This window comes from Dipodomys merriami, unplaced genomic scaffold, assembly GCF_024711535.1.
Source record: "Dipodomys merriami isolate MVZ:Mamm:240054 unplaced genomic scaffold, mDipMer1.0.p SCAF_12, whole genome shotgun sequence".
Lineage (NCBI taxonomy): Eukaryota > Metazoa > Chordata > Mammalia > Rodentia > Heteromyidae > Dipodomys > Dipodomys merriami.
Genome location: NW_027202493.1, coordinates 12,181,783 through 12,207,357, shown reverse-complemented (window position 1 = coordinate 12,207,357; position 25,575 = coordinate 12,181,783). Strand labels below are relative to the sequence as shown.

General features: G+C 41.9%; 1 protein-coding gene and 1 non-coding gene across 2 annotated transcripts in view; both read right to left on the bottom strand.

Annotated features, from left to right (window-relative positions):
• Ppp2cb (protein phosphatase 2 catalytic subunit beta) overlaps positions 1-18,746 on the bottom strand; it is a 37,898-nt gene extending 19,152 nt beyond the window's left edge. Inside the window, exon 1 of the mRNA XM_070016240.1 lies at positions 18,614-18,746. Coding sequence (XP_069872341.1) covers positions 18,614-18,715 — 102 coding nt within the window. The 5' untranslated portion in view covers positions 18,716-18,746. The remainder of the gene's footprint in view (positions 1-18,613) is intronic.
• Positions 18,747-24,723: 5,977 nt separating this feature from the next.
• Positions 24,724-24,854, bottom strand: LOC138823475 (small nucleolar RNA SNORA42/SNORA80 family). The gene has a single exon (XR_011370825.1). It is a non-coding gene; the product is annotated as a small nucleolar RNA SNORA42/SNORA80 family (small nucleolar RNA).
• Positions 24,855-25,575: the final 721 nt, after the last annotated feature.

Below are 25,575 nucleotides of genomic sequence, written 5' to 3'. Positions count from 1 at the left end.
CGGGTGACTAGCATTTCCTAATATGCAAAATTCCAATGATTTATCAAGTTTGCAGGTTGTGATGAATTAGAAACAAAATTACACAAAAGAAGTGGAACTACAAGGGACATGTAAAGTGACAGGAAGAAACCACCAAACAGCAAAAATGACATGGCCATTAAAGTCAAAACTCATGAGGAAACTTCAAGTGGGACCCAGTTGAGTTGGACTGATGGGAGTAGCATTTTTGGGAGAGATGGTGCTGTTAAGAGCATTTAAAGGGACTGGGAAGTTGGCTCAGTGGTAGAGTGCTTGCCTTGCATGCCTGAGGCCCTGGGTTTGATTCCTCAGCACCACATAAGCAAAAAGAAAAAAGCCAGAAGTGGCTCTGTGGCTCAAGTGGTAGAGCGCTAGCCTTGAGCTGAAGAGCTAAAGGACAGCACCCAGGCCCAGAGTTCAGGCCCCACAACTGGACCCCCCCACCCCCCAAAAAAAGAAAAAGCCAGAAGTGGCACTGTGACTTTAAGGGTAGAGTGCTAGCCTTGAGCAAAGAAAGCTCAGGAACAGAGTTCAACCCCTCTTCCCCCCCCCCAAAAAAAAGCACACATTCTTAAGTTTCTGCATGCATAATTCAAATTCCTATTGCTCTATATGTATCTTTGTCAACTAATATTCTTGCCAATAGTATCTTTTAATTTGCACCTCTGATACATCTTTTAATCAATATGGAGCTTAGCCTGGCTTGGAACTCATTACCTACTTTCCTTCCTCCTTACCTTTCTGGCTCACAACATTAATTACTCCTAATAATATAGGGCCAGCCATGCCTCAGTGATCTGTAATATCTGCTAAGCTGCTGTTTCTAGACTTATATGTACTAGACATATACATCCTTCCAAGTTCCCTTAACTGTCTTTCTTTTCCTTCTTTTCTTCTTTTCTCCTGCTCCCTTCGTTTGGGTTTGAACTCAGAGCACCGCTTTCTAGGTAGGTGCATGCTCCATCACTTTGAACCATACCTTTTTATTTTTCAGACAGGATTTCTCATTTTTGCTGGCCTCAGCTCGTGATCTTCCTCTACCTGCCAGGTAGCAGGGATTTGAAGTATAAGCTACCACACCTGGTATTATGTGGAGTTTTTCTGAACGTGCTGTCTCTGTACTGTACTGTTTTCACCCCTGATGGTATCCTGGCCCAGCACCCTGTGCTGGCTGGAGTCCAAGTGTTCTGCCTGGTGCTCACTCTGGGCCTAACTCTGCTGAGCTGCTTCTCTAATTTCAGAAGAGACAGTGTCACATGCTAGTATGTGGCTGACGGTGTAATTAAAAAAAATATGTGAGCCTCTCATTATTATCAATGTGAAAAAGAAACTTGTCAGAAATAAAAGATTCTTTTTTCAAAAATATCTTCTTGGGAATTTTAATTTTAGAACTTGTCATGTCCTATGAAAATCCTTTTGGGATTAGGATTGAGACTGTGCTAAATTTACACATTAATTTGGGACAAATGGACATCTTTCTTCGGGGGTAGCAGTTACTGGGATTTAAATGGAGTTCCTCATACTCGCTAGAAAGACATTCTTGCTGCTGAGCTGTATCTCCAGCCCTAATTTTTATGATAGGGTCTCTCTTCATCCCTGGGCACATAACTGGGTGAGATCCACCAAAGTCAAGCTTCTTGTGTAGTTAGAACAACATGCACATGCCATAGAGAGTATTCAGCTCTTCACTAACAGGGGTCTTTCAAATTTTCTGCCCCAGGCTGGCCTCAAACTTCAGTCCTTTACAATTTTATCCTTCTAAGTAGTGGTTAAAGGTCATCTTTAGGCTATGTATTTCCATGAATGAATATAGTACTGATCATCATTCAGATTTCCTTTTTTTCCCCAAATATTTCTTTACTGAGATTGTGACTATATAAATTTTGCATATTGTCACAGTTATATTTAGCTAAAGTCACAGGTTTCTTTTTTTAATCAAGTTTTGTAATGATCTCTAATAATATCTCTTTATTGTACACTGTTAGACATACTGCCATCATGTACCACCTAATGAGGTCAACAACAGACTGTAAAGACAGAGCTCCCATACAATTATAATGGAGACTAAAAACACACAGCTGTGACAACATCCTGGTTCATTGTTCTGTTAGTGTGGCAATGGTGGTGTGAAGCAAACCTATCATGTTATGGAAAAAAAGCACAGTATGTAATCCTTGATGATAAATGACTACTTACTGGCTTATGTATTTTATATATATATTTATGTCAGAGGGTGTTCCTTCTTTTAGTACTTAGGAAATTTTACTGAATAATATAACAGCAGCCTTGTACATCCAGCATTCACCGAGTCTCTTGATTATATCATTTTCTCTTGTGCTTGATTTAATCTTGCTATTCCCATGACAAAATTACCTAACAATGCATGACTAGAAAAAAAGGTAATTTATACTTGATACTATGCTTGGATTAAAAAAATACATTTCTTGGGGCTGGGAATGTGGCTTGCCCAGCAAGCATGAAGCCCTGGGTTTGAATCCTCAGCACCACATATACAGAAAAAGCTGGAAGTAGCGCTGTGACTCAAGTGGAAGAGTGCTAGCCTTGAGTACAGAGAGGCAGAGGGACAGTGTACAGGCCTTGAGTTCAAGCCCCAGACTAGCAAAAAACAAAACAAAAAAACCCAAAAAACATTTCTTGAGTCTAATACTGTTTGTTTTCTGTGTTTCTGTAGTGCTAGGGAAGAAACCCAGTTTCTTATGCATGTTAACCAAGCATTCTAGTGCTGACCTAAACTCAGCTTTTTAATGTCAAATTTTTGCATTATGCTCTTGTAACTTGAAAATGTATTTAATTAAAAAAATGTTTGAGATGTGCAATCCAGTTTAGCCTTGAATTTGTAATCTTCTTCTTTCAGTCTTCTAAGTGTTGGGATTATAGGCATGTACAACTATGCCTGGCTCATATAACCAGTTTTAAAATCTACAGATTCCTCAAATAAACTATATCATGACACTTTTCTTTCTCTACAAATCTATGTGCTAGAGAAGTGATGAACAGAAAGTGTTTCAGTGCAGCGCAACACTGATGAGAATTTTAGTCAGTTGTCTTTGTCAAGATAAGGAAGAAAAAAAAAGCTCCTTTCCAGAATCATAACCCTGTAGTGGTATTCATTTAACATCATTTTTATGGTTTACTGAAACTGCGTAGATTCTAATCAGTCATAAAATATTTTAAAAAGTACAGAGCTGAAAATGTGGCTCGAGTGGTGGTACACCTGCATAGTAGGCATGAGGCCTTTAGTCCCAACCCCACTAGGCGTGAGGGCTTAAGCCTGTAATCCTAGTTACTTAGGAAGCTGAGATCTGAGGATAGTGCTTCAAAACCAGCTTGAGCCGGGAGCCAGTGGGTCATGCCTGTAATCCTAGCTACTCAGGAGGCTGAGATTTGAGGATCTCGGTTCAAAGCCAGCCCGCAGGAAAGTCCGTAAGACTCTTATCTCCAATTAACCACCAGAAAACTGGAAGTGGACCAGAAATGGCGCTGGGGCTCAAGTGGTAGAGTGCTGCTTGCCTTAAGCTGAAGAGCCTTAAGCACTCAGGCCCAGAGTTTGAGCCAGTTCAAGCCAGCTCGAGCAGAAAAGTCTGTGAGATTCATATTTCTAATTAACCACCAAAAAAGCTGAAGTAGAACTATGGCTCAAGTGGTACAGTTCCAGCCTTAAGCTGAAAAAGCAGCCCAAACAAAAAAGCAGTACTGCCTTCTTCCGAAAATAGATTTTTTTTCCTTTTCCTTCTCCAACTCCTCTATTTTTTTTTTTTTAATGTGTAAGTGCCTATTTGCTTGCTTTTGTTGTTTTTGAACTATATACCTGGCTGGCCTGAACTTCAATTCTTCCGGTTATACTTCCTACACTGCTGGGAAGAAAAGCACAAGTCACCATGTTCAGCCTGTTATTAGTTGAGCTGACCTTGAACCCCTCCCCCCCCCAAGCTTCCTGACTCCACCACCCAGATAGCTGGCATTACAGGTGTAAACCATCATACTCAGCTCAAAAGCTAATTTTCTAAGTCTAGGTGAAGACATTTCTGTGGTTATAATAGTTTCTTCCCTCATAATACTGTGACTATCAAGTTTTGCTGACAGAAATGGTTTTCAAAATGTTCAGACTTCTATTTTTTTTTTTTTTTTTTTGGGTCCAGTCATGGGGCCTGAACTCTGTGCCTGGGCGCTGTCCCTCAGCTCTTCAGCTCAAGTCTAGCACTCTACCACTTAAGCCACAGTGCCACTTCTGGCTTTTTTCTTTGCTTATGTGGTGCTGAGGAATCGAACCCAGGGCCTCACGCATGCAAGGCAAGCGCTCTACCACTGAGCCACCTTTCCAGCCCCAGACTTCTTCTATTATTTGTAAAGATCCCCCTCCCTACATTTTCAGTTTTTATTGCCAATATGTTAAATATCAATAGTACAACTCACACAAACAAATGCTTTATGATGGTTAATAAGTTTAGGAATATAAAGGTGATCTTTTTTTTGGGGGGGGGGATTGGTCCTGGGGTTTGAACTCAGGGTGCTGTCCCTGAGCTTCTTTTGCTCAAGGTGAGCACTTTACCACTTGCGCCACGGTACTACTTCTGGCTTATTGGAGATAGTCTCAGGGACTTTCCTGCCTGGGCTAGATTTGAACCATGATCCTCAGGTCTCAGACTCCTGAGTAATTAGGATTACAGGCTTGAGCCACCAGCCCCCAACTAGTACAAAGGTTTTTAAATCCTTGGAAAAGAATCACTATATTTTGTTCATCCATTTTGTTGATCTACAAGTCAGTATGAAAAGAGATTATCTATAAAACAATGTCTCCTATTCACTTGAACTTACTTTCTAGTAGCTACCAGCATTCCATTATACTAATCCGCTGATTTAAAATATCTGCTGATTTAAAATACTGACATTTGAAAAACAAAATCACACTAAAGCTTATGTGCTGATTGTAAGAACTGGCTTTTCTGTCCTCTGATTGCACCTACCTATGCCTCCCCGCTTCCCCCAAGCGTTAGAGGTGGAACCCAAGGCTTTGGTTTCTCATGTTAGGCAAGTGCTCTCCCACTGTCATATCCCCAACCCCACTCCCAGTGTCTTTTAATTTGAAGCGACTCTAAATAGCAGTGACCAGGGCTTTCATTCAAACAGAGATACTCTATCCAGTGTTCTAAAATGTTTTGCTATCTGTTCATATGTATAGTCTTCCTCATTTCTGTTATCCTTCCAAACTTGGGTGTCCATCTTTTCTTCTAATTCCAGGCTATCATCATTCTTCCAACAACTGGCTGGAACATTCTTATCCCCATTCTTATCCTTTCATTATACAAAACCCTAGGCTTAATTTTTACATCTTCATCATGCATGTACAATAATTTGATCATATTCACCCTTTAACATGACATTTTAAAATCTCAATGTAAAAATCTTGTTTGTTTGGGATCACCAGACTGCTTCACTAACACACTCACATAATATATACACATATTCAGGGCTTCAGTTATTACAGTGAAAGAGCACAAGGTCAAAGGCACAAGGGCACTTCTGAGAGAACTAAGTGCAAGAAGTGCAATGCACTCACTGCCTGGTTGGCTGACATGAGTGAAGTGCTACGAGGAAAGCCCATAGTGGCCCAGTGCTCAAGACCTGTGAACTGGGAGCCATCACATAGGTGCCATTTGTCTACCTTGTACCTAAATTTCAAACTCAACACCAACAGTTTAGGCAAAGTAGATCAGTAGAGAAAGTTGAGACTAATACATAATTTTTTTTAAAAAAAGTCAAGCATGTGAAATATGTGGGGAAACCAAATATTCTACACCTTCTACCTCAAAAAAAACCAACCTAGGTTCTCTTTGAATGGAAGACACTTGTAACTATGTGGGAAGACAAATACTTCCTTATATATCCCCAACTTTCTAGGTGAGAGGAGACCTTGCAGTAAGATCTACCACAAACAGCTGCCTCAGAACTGCTGTATTAACTCTTTTTTTTTCTCCACTTTTTTTTTCTTCTCCACTTTTTTTTTATTGTAAAGATGCTATACAGAGGGTTATAGTTACATGAGTGATGTAATGAGTACACTTCCTACTGAGCATTGTTACCCCCTCCATTGTTTTCCCCCTACCATCTCTTCCCTCCCTACCTTCCCCGAGGTTTTTTTTTTTTGATTGTGATTAAGTGATTACATAATTTCCCGAATTTCACAGTATTATGGAATAATGATGCTGATTTAAAGTCACAAGTTCATTCTAACTTTCCTGGAGCAAATTGTCTATCACAGTCTATAACATATAACGGTGTTCACATGTTATACACCATACATATGATCAGCAGCGTGGGGATATTTAGTAGTGGTTCGACCAGATGAGTGGGAGTTCTTTGTTTCTTAAGTCCTGTTGGTTTTGTCGTATCACCTAACATTTTGGATTTAGCATCCACTTAGGGAGACCATGTGCCGTTTGTCTCTTCGCTATTGGCTTACCTCGCTCAACATGATTCCTTCTAGCTCCATCCATTTCCCTGCAAATGCCATTATTTTGTCATTTCTAATGGCTGCATATGTATTAACTCTTTACCTGCACACTTACAATTCTTTTTTTTTTGTCAGTTATGGGGCCTGAACTCTGGGCCTGGGCGCTGTCCCTCAGCTCTTCAGCTCAAGGCTAGCACTCTACCACTTGAGCCACAGCGCCACTTCCGGCTTTTTCTGTTTATGTGGTGCTGAGGAATCGAACCCAGGGCCTCATTCAAGTACTCTACCACTGAGCCACCTTCCCAGCCCACACTTACAATTCTATATGTAATTAGAAAGGAAGAGGAAAGAAAAAAAAGTCTTACTTGTTGCTATAAAATTACATTTATCTTAGGAAGTAACTTGAGAAATCAAACTTTGGGACTAACATTCAGATGTCAGGGCAAGAGGAATATATTTTTTCTTCTATTCTTGTCTTAGGAACAGAGAGCATTTAAATATTTGCATGTCTTCCACATTTCCAACATGTGACATTCCATTTTAGTGTTGGTGCCCACTTCCAAAGCTATGGCAACAAAAGCTATGGATTTCTATTTGAAAATATGCAATCTTTATTCCCCTCTATTCATAAATGTGCTGCTATAATGCCTCATACATTATCTCTTACTTTCGAGGCAAAATCAAGCCACAGAATAGACTGATCTAAGATAGATGAAGTTAAAACTAAACAAAACTGTTGGATATAATGGTACACACATGTATCTCAGCACCCATAAGGCTGAGTTTGTGGCCTCAAAAACAACTCTAAGCCTCCTAATATAAGGAAGTATTTGTCTTCCCACATAGTTACAAGTGTCTTCCATTCAAAGAGAACCTAGGTTGGTTTTTTTTGAGGTAGAAGGTGGGAGCCAAGAGTGTAGAATATTTGGTTTCCCCACATATTTCACATGCTTGACTTTTTAAAAAAAAATTATGTATTAGTCTCAACTTCTGCTTTTTTGAGATAGTCTCATTACATAGCCCAGGATTCCAGGAGCCTGGGATCCCCCTGTTTCAGTTTCCCTGGTACTGTAATTACAAGTATGTGTCACCACCCTTGGTTGCATATATAACCTTTAAAAGGTCAAAACAAATTTCTGAAGCCGGTGGCTCATGCCTATAATCCTAGCCACTCAGGAAGCTGAGATATGAGGATCATGGTTTGAAGCCAGCCCAGGATGAAAACTCCTATTAAACTATTCAGAAAAAGGAAAACGTCGGAAGTGGCACTGTGGATCAAGTGGTAGAGTGCTAGCCTTGGGGATGAAAAGGCTCAGGGACACACAGGCCCTGAGTTCAAGCTCCAGGATTGACAAAAAAAACTGGCATGCAGCTTATATGTACAATTAATAATGGCATGTGGTTTAAAAAAATACTAAACATCTGAATGAAAGCTCATTAATTTTGTCAAATGTTAGTCGTTTTTGGAAAATAAAATGCAAGAGAAAAAAAAATCTGCTAACAGCCATCACACTGTATCTATATCATGAAATTTTATTCAGTCATTGCTATTAAAACTATTGAAATGTACATTAGAAAACAGTTGTTTTTGTTTGTTGTGGGACTTGTACTCTGGGCCTGGGTACTGTTCCTGAGCTCTTCAGCTCAAAGCAAGTGCTCTACCACTTGAACCACAGTGCCACAGGTTTTCTGGTGGGTGTTTATTGGAGATGAGTCTCACGGACTTTCCTGCCCAGGCTGGCTTTGAACCATGATCCTTAGATCTCAGTCTCCTGAGTAGCTAAGATTACAGGGGTGAGCCACCATGCTGGCACAAGTGAGTTTTTTTTTTTTTTTTTTTTTTTTTTTTTTGGTCTAGTCGTGGGGCCTGAACTCTGGGCCTGGGCACTGTCCCTCAGCTCTTCAGCTCAAGGCTAGTGCTCTACCACCTGAGCCACAGCGCCACTTCTGGCTTTTTTCTTATGTGGTGCTGAGGAATCGAACCCAGGGCCTCAGGCATGCAAGGCAAGCGCTCTACCACTGAGCCATCTTCCTAGCCCCCACAAGTAAGTCTTATAGCATGTAAATTATATTTGAATTTTTTTTTTTTGCAGGTGCTAGGGCTTGAACTCAGGGCCAGGGGTCTGTCCCTGAGCCTCTCTGTGCTCAAGGCTAGCACTCTACCACTTGACCTACAGCACCATTTCTGGCTTTTTATGACTAATTTATTGGAAATAGGACTCTCACAGATTGTTCTGCTCAGGCTGGCTTTGAACTGTAATCCTCAGATCTCAGTCTCCTGAGTAGCTAGGATTATGGACACCTACGCCATCAGCACCTGGCTACATTTCAGTTTTTAAAACCTGAGGAAGCACAATGGAGTTAGAAAATTATCTAGAAAACCTAAATGTTATTCAATTATTCCTTCTGAATGCAATTACTTCTTACTTGGCATAATTCCCTTATGCATGAATTTCTATTACCATAGCTAATTAAACAACATGAAGCCACTAACAAAGTGGCTTAACTTTCAGTTTCCATAGTATTTTAACTGCAAGTAAAAAATTTTTTTGCTATTCTACAAATCACTACATAATAAGTACATGTGCATCATCAGATCAATGACTTCTAATCTTTGTAACTGGTCTGTAAGTTCACAAATAGCAACCTGTTTAACTGTGTTGTCTTCTTGTCTTGTAGAAATACACACACGTGTCAGTTTATAAAAATGAATATTCAAAGGGGAGATTTGGCTAATGATGAGACTGCGGCACAGATGACAGGTATTAATATTGGAAACAAAATTCACATCAAAAGTGTTGTTTGACATGTTAAAAGCTCTTAAAATATGCTGAGGATGCTTCAAAGACTTAGTGACCAAATTTAACCTTGAAAGCAGCTCATCTCAACAATGCTTCTGCAATCTTTGGTTGAGGTTGAAGTGACTATAAGCCATGCCTATCATACACCTAGGATGCTGCCCAACAGGGACCAAAAGAGCAAATATCCCATATTACTTAATTTTTTGTTCTCTCTAAATATCTATCACAGAGTCAAGTGGAAATCACAAACATAAGGTTCTAAGTCTCTTGTTTTTCTCTTTGCTTTTAGTTCCACACTTTTTTTTTTTGTCATGGGGCTTGAACTCTGGCCTTGGGTACTGTCCCTCAGCTCTTCAGCTCAAGGCTAGCGCTCTACTGCTTGAGCTACAGCGCCACTTCCGGTTTTCTAGTGGTTTATTGGAGATAAGAGTCTCACAGACTCTGGCTTTGAACTGCAATCCTCAGATCTCAGCCTCCAGAGTAGCTAGGATTACAGGTGTGAGCCACAGGCACCCGGCTACTTTTTTTTTTTTTTTAATTGTATTTCTTATCAAATGCAGACATGTCTCTTTTGCCACTCACTGAAATTTTGAATTCTGGCTTCTGCAGCTTTTCTTGTCTGTATCAGATGTACAGGCAGATGTACTTCTCTGTCAACATTGTCCTGTCAACACTGACTGTTTTGTTCTTTCCCTCATCTCAACTCATCCCTCATACTATTGGGGGGGAAAAACCCACCTCATGTGTCATTAGCTCATTTGTTTCTAGAGACAATCAACAAATCAATTTCTTGAGTAAACTGCTCTGGACTTTCCTGTCTGGGCTGGCTTTGAACTGCAATCCTCAGATCTCAGCCTCTGAGTTGCTAGGGTTACAGGCAGCTCACTACTGCCTAGCTAAATTGCTCCATTTTGATATTTAAGAAATATACAAAAAACTGGGAGAGAGGAAAGGGTGACACTGTCCAAAAAACTGTGCTCTTTGCCTGACTTATGTAATTGTAACTGTACATTACCTATATAATAACAAAAAAATACATAATACAGAAGGAAATTTAAGTTATTAAAAAAAAGTACATAAACTAGCTGACTATGGGAATGGTGACATTGCTGCCACTGGAGAGACAAGGCCCCCAGGAACTTGGAAAAAGCAAATGTATAGATGCATGAGCAGAAAGTGGTTGTGATAAAAGGATGAAACTAATCTATAGGAAATAGGAGTGGATAAGTCTTGATGAAAGGAATTCTGAGGTATTTCATGTTCCTCAGCTGAGGGATCATGAGGTCGAGTTCAAGCCCTTGAACTGGCACCAAAAAATGGCTAGAACTTGTATAGTAAAAATACATATCACTACCAACAAAACCAGCTAGAAAAAAAAAATTGGGGGGGGGGGAATCCTGTTGTGGGGCCTGAACTCTGTCTGGGCCTGGGCACTGTACCTCAGCTCTTCAGCTCAAGGCTAGCCCTCTACCACTTGAGCCACAGTGCCACTTCCGGCTTTTTTCTTTTTGCTTATGTGGTGCTGAGGAATCAAACCCAGGGTCTCATGTATGCAAGGCAAGTGCTCTACCACTGAGCCACCTTCCCAGCCCTAGAAAAAATTTTAACCATTCAATTCTCAAAGAAGTTACACAATCAGAAAAAGACAAAATTTAGGATTAAAGAGTATACCAAACTCAATGAGAAAACACATGTTGTACCTAACCACACTAATTCTAACATATCTGTTTTCTTTAATTTTATACTGTACCTAGACTTTATATATTTTATCTTTTAGTAGTTGTACAAAGAGTTGCCATTCAGCAAAGCCATTTATGAATACAAATCTTTAAAAATATCTGTTTTCTTAATGTATTTTAGTATTTTAGTAAAGTTCTTGCACCCACAATTTTTTTAAAATTTTATTTTATTTGTGAACATACTGTACAGAGGAGTTACAATTACATGGGCAGGATAATGCACACATTTCTTACCAAGCATTGCAGCCTCCTCCTTTGTTTACCCTTCACATCCCTTCCCAGCCTCCCCCCTTCCCCCCATCCCAATCCTATTCCTTCCCCCTCCCACCCCCCCGCAACGACGTTGTAAAGCTCGTTTTGGACATGACAACTTGTACTTCTCATTGTAAAGTGAATCTTTTTTTTTTTGGGTCCGGTCGTGGGGCCTGAACTCTGGGCCTGGGCGCTGTCCCTCAGCTCTTCAGCTTAAGGCTAGCACTCTACCACTTGAGCCACAGCACCACTTCCAGCTTTTTTTTTTTTCTTTTTGCTTATGTGGTGCTGAGGAATCGAACCCAGGGCCTCAGGCATGCAAAGCAAGTGCTCTACCACTGAGCCACCTTCCCAGCCCCTTTGCACCCACAATTTGTCATAAAAATTATCTATGTAGTGGAGAATTAACCTTACCAAAGGGTATGGCTGGCCTTTGCACTAGAATGTTCCATTTGATAAGTGACTGACAGGCAATCTAACAAGTGTTTTAAAGAGCTTTGGGTGATGGTAAGTCCCATGCCTCTATAGAAAATATAAAGTATCAGCCCTCCTGACCTCTGCTCTTTGCCCTTCCTTCCATAGCCTATCCCAAAATGGGTTTTCTCGCAATTACAGAAATGTATCATAACTGAGGACTTCTGAGAATGTTCCTATGAATCATTGAACCTAGGTGTGAAGTTGTAACTGGTATGGAAGTGAGAAGTGAGAGTTCCCTAGTTCCCTTGAATTTGACAGTTTGGGGACTTGCTTCCTTCAACTTCTGCAAAGTGTTTTTGTTTGATGCTGGACTCACTGAACCCAGGTACTCCACAGTGGAGCTACACACCCAGCCCCTAACAAGCTTCTTTTTTTTTTTTTTATTAAAACCTAAATCATGTTGTAGTCAATCTAGAAGGCTTTCTCTGACTAGCCCACTAAAAGAGTCTCTTAGCTGGGAACAATGGCATGCACCTTTGGTTCCAGCTACTTAGGAAACCTAGCCCAGCAACACCGTGGAGAGACTCTCAGCTCAAAAAATTAAAAAACAAAACTACCAGGCGCTGGTGGCTCTTGCCTGTAAACCTAACTACTCAGGAGAATGAGATTTGAGGATTAAGGTTCTACACCAGCCCATCCAGAGACTTTTATCTCCAGCCACCAAAAAGAGTGAGGAGCCACGGCTCTGGTGATGGAATGTCAGCCTTGAGCAAAAAAGCTAAGGGACAATGCCTAGGCCCTGAGTTCAGGTCCCAGTACAGGCATAAAACAAATCATATGGCCAGTATTGTGCAAGTCCTGAATCTCAGCCTGCACATCAGGATTGACTTTTTTTCAACTCTTTTGATCACAAAAGCATCTCATAGGATGATACATCCTGTCTCATATTATAAAAGATGCAACAGTAAACCAAGTCTAAGCTTCAGTTCTCCAAAGCCCTAATAACATTTGGTCATTGATAAAGGGACAATATTTTTAAAAAAAGGTGTCATCATACAAGTAATTACACTAGGTTTACATTTTACATTTACTTGAAGAACTTATAAGAAAATTGTTTCCAAGTAGCTATAATCAAACATAACAATCACATTTCTCATATGTATTATTAGATTATATTTGTGATTTTAATACCATCCTCTTAGCAAAAACTAAATTCAGAAAATAGAATTTAGGAAAACGAATTAGGCATTAATTCAATCTTCAATTTATGATACTGGTTTCTCTTCATGAAAGGATTTCAGGTCTGGGAAGGTGGCTCAGTGGTAGAGCACTTGCCTTGCATGCCTGAGGCCCTGGGTTCGATTCCTCAGCACCACATAAGCAAAAAGAAAAAAGCCGGTGGCTCAAGTGGTAAAGCGCTAGCCTTGAGCTGAAGAGCTGAGGGACAGAGCCCAGGCCCAGAGTTCAGGCCCCACGACCGGACCCAAAAAAAAAAAAAAAAAAAAAAGAAAAGAAAAGAAAGAAAGAAAGGATTTCATTCACCAAGTCCTTCAGAGTGTTTGTAAAGAGAAGACTGTGAAGGAGTGGGCTGAAACTCCATAGGAGAGCATCAGCCTACACAGGAGAGGCAATTCTGGGTTGTATTTTCAGTACTGTAGGGGGAGGGGCATATGCTACAAATAAAACTACTGGATAAACAGATGTTTTACAATGAAATATCCTCATTTTATCTAGTTAGATATGTGATTTTACACATAATTCATAAAGTTGAGAAATGGCCAGATTTAACAGTGTCCTTTCTGATCATTAGCAATAATCCATTTGGTTTAACCTTTTACCTGTCAGGACAGTAAGGTCTTAATCTCCTACTTCACTGTAACCATGCCATTTTTGTTACAGTTGAAGTATTTTCTGGATTTTCTTCATTATTGATTGGAATCATTGATTGATTCTACATTTTCTATACTTTTATGATTGTCCCATCAAGCTGACACTAATCCTTGTTCAAGGGAAATTTAAAATTCCAGTTCGGCCTTCTGGTGGTTAAAAACTTTTTTTAAAAAAAAGCTGTATTCTATCATAGACAATAGTCTGAAAGATTTTCCTCAATTTCAAAAAATGACACGGGAAGGTGGCTCAGTGGTAGAGTGCTTGCTTGTCTTGCATGCATGAGGCCCTGGGTTCGATTCTTCAGCACCACATAAGCAGAAAAAAAAATTAAAAAATGACTCGTTTTACCAGAATCTAATCTTTATCAAGATGATCTGGGGCCTTCAGGAATTGAAAGTATGCTATTTCACATTAACAATGAAGTAGTAGCCTAAAGATATCTGCTTATTTCAAAGCTTTGTTCAAAATAGTTAACAAATAATATCTACAATTTCTACACAATCCTCACATCTAAAAAAATTTACAGAATTTTTTGTTATATAGGTGATGTACAGAGAGGTTAGCTACATAAGTAGGTAATGAGTACATTTCTTTTTGAACAATGTCACCTCTTCCCTCACCCTCTCCCAGTTTTCCACCTCAAGTTGTACAGTTCATTTTCCAGTGTCTAGTGAGTACCACGATGTGTTTTGTTTACCCTCTGTCCTTTCCTTTCCATGCTTTCCTCTTACCCTCCCAAAGACAGATAAGCAGACAAAGGGCTGGGAAAGTGGCTCAGTGGTAGAGTGCTTAGCTTGCATGCATGAGAGGCCTCAGCACCACCTAAGCAGAAAAAGCCAGAAGTGGTACTGTGGCTCAAGTTGTAGAGTGGCTAGCCTCAAGCTGAAGAGCTGAGGGACAGCACCCAGGGCCAGAGTGCAGGCCCCACAATCGACAAAAAAAACAACAAAAAACAGTAACAAGGAAAAAAACCCTTGTTTCCGAAGAAACCTTACAAGTTTTGTTAGGTACACTTTACAAGCACACAAATGGGCTAAATTTCCCCACTACCTAAAGGATTATCACTAAGGTTCTTCAGGTACAGAATCACATTTATCAGCCCAAAGAGAAAAATCCCTCTCCAAGACAAAGAGTTAAATACAGTTCTAGTAACAAAATGTCCTCAACAGCACCAAACTGGCTTTTAGGCACATCATCTTTAAAAACTACTATTTCTGCTACTGTTGCAGGAATTGATTACAGAAGCAAAGTTTCAGCCCTCTTTGTAAGGAAGGAGTCAAATCTACAACCAGCTTCAAAATCTAGACTGCTAATTTAAGTTAGTATAATAATATAATAATAATAATAACCTTCTCAGATAATAGGCATTTCTCAGACATGAGCCTAATAAGCCAGACACAAAGCACCATTCATAGTCTTTTTCTCTGTCACTCACTCCAAAGGGCAAGACTAAGTACTCAAGTATCTTGATTTCTGCAGAGAGTTTCTGGGTGTTTAAAAAAAAAAAAAAAAATATATATATATATATATATATAGAGAGAGAGAGAGAGAGAGAGAGAGAGGCAATTTTGAATTAAAACAGGAACCTAATTCCAAGGGAAATACTATAGCCTTATAATGTAATTTTCTATATAGTATCAAAAAATAGATCCACAAGCCCAGGTGCCGGTGGTTTATTCTTGTAATCCTAGCTAGCTAGGAGGTTGAGATCTGAGAATGGCTGCTCAAAGCCAGCCCAGCAGGAAAGTCCCTTAGACTCTTATCTCCAATCACCAGAAAACCAGAAGTGGCTCTGTGGCTCAAGTGGTAGAGCACTTGCCTTGAGCAGAAGAATTCAGGGATAGTGCCTAGGCCCATATTCGAGCTCCATGACCAACCAAAAAAAAGTAAGAAAAAAAGAATCCCCAAATCATGTTATTAAAAAATGTAGTCAAGCCAGCTGCCTGGGGCTCATACCTGCAACCCTAGCTACTCAGAAGGCTGAGTTTAAAGGACAGAATTTTGAATACAGCCCAGGCAGAAAAGTCTGTGAGACTCTTATCTACAATTAAGCACCAAAAGAACCAGAAGGGTGCTGTGGATCAAGTGGTAGAGTTCTTGCCTTCAGTAAAAGAACCTCAAGCCCCAGGACTGACACCAAAAAAAGTAATAGTCAAAAGGAATTTAAAAGTAGAAAATTTATAGGCTGGGAATGCAGCTTAATGGTACAGTGCACGCCTAGCATGCTTGAAGCCCTGGGTTCAATTCCTCAGTACCACATAGACAGAAAAAGCCAGAAGAGGCGCTGTAGGTCAAGTGGTAGAGTGCTAGCTTTGAGCAAAAAGAAGCTCAGGAATAGCGCCCAGTCCCTTAGTTCAAGCCCTGGGACTGACAAAAAAAGTAGAAAATTTATATAATTAAGTTTGCTTAGTTTTTCATTTACCTTCCTCATATCTGTCACCATTCTTGCTCTAGAAAGGTGTAGAGCTAGAATTAACAAGTTAGGACTAAAGTTACGTTACAACATTGCTACAAATCCAGTACATTGTGCTGAATATCTTCAACACAAAAATGTGCTGAGAAATAGCCCATTTTCCATAACTCTAACACGTTTCTATAAGGAAACAGAGTGACATCTAAAACTATAAAATTTACCCTTACAGGTTTTGAGGTGTGGTTCAGTAGAATGCTAGCTAATAAGCAAGAATCAGGTATCAAGTTTGAGTCCTGATCTCCAACCAACCCCCCACCCAAACAAAAAACAAACAAACCAAAAAAACCCCAAAACAAAAAAAAACAACATTTACCCTTCTTCATTTACCACTCACTGAGTGGTTACTTTTATTTTTTTTGTCGGTCTTGGGGTTGAACTCTGGGCCTGGGTGCTGTTCCTCAGCTCTTCAGCTCAAGGTGAGTGCTCTACCACTTGAGCTACAGTGCCGCTTCCGGTTTTCTGATGGTTTACTGGAGATAGGAGTCTCAAGGTCTTTCCTGCCTGGGCTGGCTTTGAACCTTGATCCTCAGATCTCAGCCTCCTGAGTAGCTAGGATTACAGGCGTGAGCCACTGTGCTCGGCTGAGTGATTACTTCTTTAGGACTTTACGTGGGCAGCACCTTTGTTACAAACAACCTAGGAGATTGGCGAACAGTCTCACAGATAAGAAAATCAGACCACATTGGCAACTATGTTAGCAGGCTGTAGAATATGATTTGAATTCAGACAGGCTATACCTAGACCTATATCTTGTACAACATGGAAGTAGGGACTAAGGTCAGACCATAGGAAGATACTATAAAAATGCTACAAACAGCAAAATGAAGTAATACTCAGAAGAGTAGAGAAAAATACTACCCATGTCTTCATCCCTTGGCAACTCCATGGAAAAGGATAGAAGACAAAGGTGATGGGTAGGTAATGCTTTGTGGAGATCAGTACAGATATTCTGGGGGAAAAACTTGATGCATTGTTAGGATGTGTGAAACACACCTGTACAAAGTCCTAGGAAATGGCTGATGAATTTTTTAAATAGCTGAACAGGGTAAGACTTGTGTGCTTATTTTAAAGTAGTATTGTAATATTCTTCTGTAAGAATGTTTTTTAACATTATTGGAAAGTCAGAAGGAAAAGCTGATTCAATTACCACTTGGTTATTAATTTCAATTATCTGAAAGCTGGAGTCAGGAACTGACTTAGCTAATTCAAAACTGGACTTTTCATGTGACATGAGCTTGGGAGATATTTAAGGGGTAAATGTTAAGGCTTTTGAAATTTATAGATCAGATGACAGTCAAAGTTACAAGAAAGTTTGCTTCAGAAAGGTAAACATTTTACTGGCAGTTCTATTTACAGATATAAACTGTTAAGTATTTATTTATAATATATAAAGACCCTGATCAACACTCCATTTATGAAAGCCACAATTCCAGTTATTACTCATTTATCCTAAGAAAGCTGAATAATTTTAAGACGGCTTAACAAAATCTTTCCTTCTTCAAGTGCATTTCTGGGGCAAATCTGACTTCCAAACATTATGATTAAGGAAATTTTATAGAACATGACTTGAAATAAATACCCTCTTCTTCGTAGACTCCAGTGAGCCTTTTAAACGTAAATATAGTGCTCGCTTCGGCAGCACATATATTAAACGTAATTATAAAGACATTTTTAACATATAATTTAAGAAATGAATGAGCCGGGCTCCGGTGGCTCACGTCTGTAATCCTAGCAACTCGGGAGGCTAAGATCCGAGGGTTTCGGTTCAAAGCTAGTAGGAGCAGGAAAAGTCCAGGAGATTCTTTTATCTTCAATTAACCGCCTGAAAATCGGAAGTGGAGTTGTGGCTCAAAGTGGTCGGGAGAACGAGAAAAACTCTAGACTTGAAGATTGCGAGAACGAAGTTATACTGAAATCTGAACGCTAAGATCACACCTTGAAGAACGATGTACCCAGTCACCATCTAATTACTCTCTGGAAAACGAAAGACCTCACATACAGTAAGAATGGAAATCTTCTCGGAAAAGTGCTATTCTGTATGAAAAAATAATAATAAACTGCATTTATAACTTCAAGCACAGTTTCTAGACTGGCCCGTGTTTCTGAAAATCAACACTCCTTCCGAAAGCCACTCCACGCCAAGACCAATCACCACTGGCTTCCCCCTAACTCAACCCCTATTTACAAAACAAAAACAAAAACAAAAACAAACACACACCCAGCCTGCCATCACGCCCACTTTTCGACAACTCTCTGACTCGGGGATCTCGGGAGGCCCCATCCACCAGGCAGCAATCCGCCCTCAACAAATGAAGTTAACGACTTCGAGGTTCAGATATCTAGTTCGCCCGCCCGAGGCCCGAAGGTCCGGGCCCGGGAGAACCAGCGTGAGCGTGGCGGCCCGGGCTTTGCTCACCGCCCGCGTCCGCTCCTGGGCCGGTTCGCCGGGTCACCCGAGCCCGCGGTCCCGCGGGGGCCGCTAGGCCGGGAGGAGCAGGGGTGTCGCCGCGGCCCGCCCCGCGCTCCCGCACCCTCCCGGCCCGCGGCTCACCTTCTCGCACAGCGTCCGCACTTGGTTCTCGTTCAGCTGCTTACACTCGTTCAGCTGCTCGACCCACTGGTCCAGCTCCTTGGTGAACGTCTTGTCGTCCATGGCGGCGCGCTCCCCGGCCCCGCCGCCTCCCGCCCCCCTCCCCGCCCGCCCTGGCCCCCGCCCCCGCGGCCGCTCGCCGCCCCAGCCGCCAGCGCCAGCTCCCGGCCCGAGACCGCCGAGCCCCGGAGCGCGGCGGCCAGCCCCGCGCCCCGCTCAAGCCCGGCGGGCGGTTCCGGGAGCGCGGTCTCCCGGAGAGCTCGCCCCGCCCGGCTGTGCGCCCCGGGGGTCGCTGAGGGCGCCCGGCAGTGCGGAAGCACCGAGCGACTCTTCAGCAGGGCTCTCGCCCGACGACGAGCGCCCAACCACCACCGCCACGGCCCGCCCGCCCCCTTCGCGAGGCCCTCGCCCCTGCGCTCTCGCTGCTTCTCGTCCCTCCCTCCGGGTTTCCGTCATCGCCCCGGCATTTCCGCCTGGAAAAGGGGTTCGGGCGGCACTGCCGGGGAGGGGCCTTCACGGAGCACAACAGCGCCCTCGTGTGGCTCGGCGGAGAAACGATCCGATGGGCGCCTTCTCCCTGGCGGCCTTTGCGCCTTTTTTCATGGCTCTGGACAAGGAATCAGGAAACCTGGCATTTTCCTTCACAGAATCTCACCAGCCTAGCAGGCACTGGTATTTTACTTTCTCTTTTGTCTCAGACCAGGACTCAAACGGAGGATCTGACACTTGCGCTTATTGGCTGGCGCTCACCACCTGAGCCACAACCCAACCCCAGATTTTTGTTTAGTTTTAGCACTGCCTGTAGGCCACAGGCCACAAAGTGGTTATTAATAAGCTGTGCTCAATTCCATATCTAGCTTTTGAAGTCTTTTGTCAACCAGTACTGGGTCTTGAACTCTACTGCTTAGTTTGTTCACAGCTAGTACTCACTTCCACTTCAGCCAGGCCTCCAGTCTAGCTATTTCTTTTTTGAGACAAGGTCTCACTGTAAAGCATAGGCTGTTCTGGAACGCATGATCTTGGTGTTCTCCAGTGGACAGGTATATCATCAACGCCCTCCTTTCAGCATTCTTGACCATAATTTAATGCTTAACTGCATTGAGTAGTGATTTCTTCATTATTAATGTATGTATACACACATTCATGCACACACATATATACTGGGGGTTTGAACTCAGGGCCTTGTGCTTGCTATATAGGTCCCTACCACTTGAGCCAACAAGTATTTATGGAGCTTCCCAAGAAATACTTATGGAGTAGAACATATACGAAATATCCATATTTTCTCTGTGAGCTGAAGAAATATCAGAAGATGTTTCCTGCGACTGAGCCTGTATCAGAAGAAAAAGGGTTTTTGGGTTGGGCTTTGCCAACTTTCCAGCTTTGACATTAGGCAATCACTCAAGCCTCAACATTAGATTTCTAATCAGTGAAAACCTCTGCAGATTGTGAAGATTAAGTCTGAAAAGTTCATGTTAGCACAGGTGGTAACATGATAGTTGCTTTATCTTTCACAGAGAACAATTACAGAGAGCTTTAGAAGAGTAGTAATCTGGGCTAAATTCTGAATCTTCCAAGCACAAACAAAACAAAAAAAACCCAAAAAACCCAACCCAACCAACCAAAACCCCTTGAAATTGCCTTGAGAAGGGGAAAGAAGTTGGAAGGAATTAGTGATTATTATGTAAAAGACATTAGTCTTTCCAGACTAACAAACACTAACAAGAGAAATCAGGCATACTGCAAGGAATAGGAGAGAAGAACTGCTTCCAAGCATTTTGAAAATAGCAAACCAAGTGAGTCAAATATGACAAAGTAGGGCTGGGAAGTTGGCTCAGTGGTAGAACACTTGCCTTGCATGCATGAGGCCCTGGGTTTGAGTCCTCAGCACCACATAAGCAGAAAGAAAAAAAGCCGGAAGTGGTGCTGTGGCTCAAGTGGTAGAGCGCTAGCCTTGAGCTGAAGAGCTGAGGGGCAGCACCCAGGCCCAGAGTTCAGGCCCCATGACCGGATCCCCCCCCACCTCTCCACCCCCCAAAAAATGACAAAGTGACACCACCAGAGGAGCAGGAGTACCTGTAAAAATGCAAAGCTGTTGAGCTTTCTCCAGATGTTAGATTACAGAGGTATAAAGGAGGCTTAATTTTGTCTAAGGCTGAAGCTCAGAGTGAGAATATTTTTCCAGTTGTTGGGCTGAGAAGGTGGCTCAGTGGTAGAGCGCTTGCCTTGCATGCCTGAGGCCCTGGGTTCGATTCCTCAGCACCACATAAGCAAAAAGAAAAAAGCCGGAAGTGGCGCTGTGGCTCAAGTGGTAGAGTGCTAGCCTTGAGCTGAAGAGCTGAGGGACAGCGCCCAGGCCCAGAGTTCAGGCCCCACGACCGGACCCAAAAAAAAAAAAAAAAAAAAAAAAGAATATTTTTCCAGTTGCTAGAGAAAACAGACAGAGAGTAGAAAAAGTTCTGAAACGAAGAATGTTATAAGATGGACTGGGAATGTGGCTTAGTGGTAGAGTGCTTGCCTAGCATACATGAAGCCCTGGGTTCAATTACTCAGTACCACATAAACAGAAAAAGCCCGAGTGGTGCTGTGAGTCAAGTGGTAGAGTGCTAGCCTTGAGCAAAAAGCAGCTCAGGGACAGTGCTCAGGCCCTGAGTTCAAGCCTCAGGACTGGCAAAAAAAAAATGTTAGAAGATGTGGTTAGGGCTAGGGCAAGTAGTTAAGTTTGAAAACAATGCTTCTGTGTTGGGCAACTGTGGCTCAAGCTTGTAATCCTAGCTACTCCAGAAACTGAGACCAGAGGATCACAGTTCGATGCTAGCCTACGAGAACAAATCCAGGAAACTATCTCCAACCAACCAATAAAAGCTGTGTTGGAGGTGTGGTTCAAGTGGAAGAGGGCCAGAAGTAAGCAAGAAAGCTGAGCAAGAGCACAAGGTAAAGCCCCAGTGTGAAGACACACTCAATGTGTTAATGTATCTGACAAGGGATTAATACACAGAGCATAAAACTCAAAAAATGTAGCAAAAACTAACAAGTAATCAAATTAAAAATGGGCAAATAATCTGAATAGCCCACCTCTCAAAACAAAAATAATGCAAAAAGCCAACAAATGAGCTGGGTGCCGGTGGTTCATGCCTGTAATCCTAGCTACTGAGGAGGCTGAGATCTGAGGATCACGGTTCAAAGCCAGCCCAGGCAATGAAAGTCAGTGAGACTCTTATCTCTAATAAACACTAGAAAACCAGAAGTGTTGCTGTGGCTCAAGCAGTAGAGTGCTCGCCTTTGAGCTGAAGAGCACACGGATAGTGCCCAAGCCCAGATTTCAAGCCCCACGACCGACCCAAAAACAAAAACAAAAACAAAAAAAACAACAAATGTGTGCGCAAATAAAGCTATCATGAGTCATCATGGAAAGGTGCAAAGCAAAACTACACCATTTTGTCATAGTTAGAACGGCTGTTTCCAAAAGAATATCATCAAAAGAAAAAAATTCTGGTAAGGATGAGGAGAAAGAGAAATCCCTATGCACTGTTAGTGAGAGTGAAGATTAATACAATAATTACAGAGAATAGTCTGGAAGTTTCTTGGAAAGCCAAAAGTAGATCTATGATATGATAGCTATTGATTTCTGGGTGTATATCCAAAGGGAATAAAATAAGCAGATCACTCTTACGTCCATGGTTCATTGCTTCATGTGTCCTAGAACTAAGATATAAAATCAGCTTAGGAATCCATCAACAGATAAGGAAAACCTGGCATATGCCAAGTGCTGGTGGTTTACATCTGTATTCCTAACTACTGAGGAACTGAGACCTAGGGAGCATGGTTCTAAGCTAGCCTAGGCAGAAATATCCAAGGGACTCCATCTCCAATTAACTAAAAAAAAAGATGGATTGAGAAGTGGCTCAAGTGATGAATCCAGGCCATGAGCAGAAGAAACAGACGAGTCCAACCCACAGTTCTAGCAACTACCCCCCATCCCCTACCCTCTGTCCCTGCCCCGCACACATGTACACACGCGCATGCAAAGAGGAACAGGTATATCATAGAGTATTTCTCATTTATAGGAGTTAAAAATTCTCCCATTGATAGCAAAATTCATGGAACTGGAGGGTGTTAAACCAGACATATGTTCTTATGAAGAAGATTAAAAACAGTTGGTCTGAATGTAAAATAGTGAATGATTACTAGAAGCTGGTAAGGAAGGGTTAAGGAGGATGGATACAGGCTCCCACCTGTAATCCTAGCTACTCAGGAGGCTGAGATCTGAGGATCATGGTTCAAAGCCAGCCTGGGCAGGAAAAGTCCGTGAGAGTCTTCAGCTCAAGGCTAGCACTCTTAACACTGGAGCCACAGCAGCACTTCTGGTTTTCTGGAGATAAAAGAGATAAGAGCTCAGGGACTGCACCCAGGCCCAGATTCAAGCCCTGGGACCGACCAAAAAAAGGCTGGAATTCATACTGTATATATGTGTATTTGTATGTGTGCAATGAAATATACAGAACTCGACTTTATTTGTGAAAGTAATACAAATAAAAAATAAAAAAAAAAGAATACCAGGGGCTGAGAAGGTGGCTCAGTGGTAGAGTGCTTGCCTTGCATGCATGAGGCCCTGGGTTTGATTCCTCAGCATCACATAAGCAGAAAAAGCCAGAAGTGGTGCTGTGGCTCAAGTGGTAGAGCACAAGCCTTGAGCTGAAGGACAGTGCCCAGGCCCAGAATTCAGGCCCCATGATCGATTAGAAAAACAAAAAACAAAAAAAATTCTATTGGAGGAAGGGATAACATGATGGCTTCCCTACAGCTTCTGCAGTCTGGCAGTAGCAGGGAAAGTCAAATGATGGTAGACAGGACAAAGATTTGAGTGCAATATCAGGTGTTACAGCTAAAAAAAAACCCCGTAATTTGGGCTGGGAAGGTGGCTCAGTGGTAGAGTGCTTGCCTTGCATGCATGAGGCCCTGGGTTCGATTCCTCAGGACCACATAAGCAAAAAAGAAAAAAAAACGGGAAGTGGCACTGTGGCTCAAGTGGTAGAGCACTAGCCTTGAGCTGAAGAGCTGAAGTACAGGGCCCAGGCCTAGAGTTGAGGCCCCAAAACGGAACAAAAACAAAAAAACCCCCTGTAATTCTTAAAATTGCTTTCCTCTTTGCTTCTTCTGATGTGTGTGTGTCTGTGTGTCTTCTGTGGAAAATACCCATCAGTCTCCAGTGCTAATTATCATGGTATGTCACTTCTAGATTTACCAGAAATATTCTTAATTTTATTCTGTTTGCCTGACTTTTGGTCAAAGAATCCTTTTCTTTTACAGAAGAAAAGGTAGGAGGATATGTGTTTGAGTTCTGACCAGGCAAAGTTAGCAAGACTAGTTCAAAACTAAGACGCAAACCAAAAGTGTTAGTAGGCAGAATGACACAGTGGTAGAGGAGCTCAAGTCTCCAAGTTCAGTCCTCAATACCGAGAAGAAAAAAAGCCACAAAACAAAACATGGTACATTTTGTTCCTTCACATTTTTTTTTTTTTTTTTGTGCTGGTCCTGGGGCTTGAACGAACGCAGATCCTGGGTACTGTCTCTGAGCTGCTTTTGCTCAAGATTAGAGCTCTACCACTTGAGCAACAGCTCTGCTTCCAGCTATTTTGGTAGTTTCATTGGAGGTAAGAGTCTCACAAACTTTCCTGCCCAGATTTGCTTCAAACGGTGATCCTCAGAACTCAGCCTTCAGAGTAGCTAGAATTACAGACTTAAGCCAATTAAAAAGACTCTAATGGTACTAAGAGATCAGAGACTCATGAAAAGACTAAATGTAATGATTTTACCAGATATGAGTTAAAAACAAACAAAAAACAAGGCTGGGCACTAGAGGCTCATGCATATAAGTACTTGAGACATAGAGACTGGGAGAATTTTCATTTTTTTGCCAGGCAAAAAGTTCACAAGATCTCCATCTTGATCAGAAGCTGGGTATGACCTGGGTGCTAGTGGCTCTTGCCTATAATCCTATCTACTCAGGAGGCTGAGATCTGAGGATCAAGGTTTGAAGTTAATGTGGGCAGGAAAGTCCAGGAGACTTTTTCTTTTTCCTCTCTGTGCCAGTAGGTCAGAAGTAGAGGCCAGGCAATGGTTCAGGGCTACAGTTTGCTCTGGCATGGGACACTATGAAAAGCCCAGGGGGCAGCAGGCCTGCCATAAATCCAACCCATGCATCACTCAGAAGAGGCTGTAAGTGGCACTGTGGCTCAAGTGGTAGAGTTCTAGCCTTGAGTACAAAGAGCTCAGGGATAGTGCCCCAGCCCTGAGTTCAAGCCCCAGGATTGGCGAAAGAAAAAAACAAAAGCTGGTCATGGCCACATGAGTCATACTAGCTAAAAAATAAATGTAAATAGGAAGATCCCAAGTCAGGTTAGCCCTGAGCAAAAATACCAGAGCAAAAAGGGGTGGAGGTGATGTGCTTTAACAAGTGCGTAGCCCAATACTGTCAAAGTTCAAATTCCTGCACCACCGAAAACCAAAACCAAAACTATGCTTAAAATACTTTTATAGCGATATTAAATCTCACCTGTATAAAATACTGTTTTAGAAGGCTTTTCTCATTGGAAAAATGGTCTCAAGAGCCTTCTATTTGTTGAGATTCATTGATACTTATTTCCTCAAAGAAGCTTTCCCCAAACAAGTCATTTTTCTACTTCATTACTTGGTTCTTAGTCGCTGTTTTTTCCCCCAACATTATCACTTCTGATGTGAAATTTACTTCCATGCCTATTATAGTCTTTCTGGACTGGAACTAGATCGCATGAGGTCTTTGGCTTGCCATAGGCAAGTTGTAAAGTTTGTAGGTGTGAGGGAAAGGAAGAAGGGGAAGGTAAGGAATTGGAGAAAGGGGTCTTCTGACATTTATCTAAAGAAGACAGTCCCATTGTGGGTTT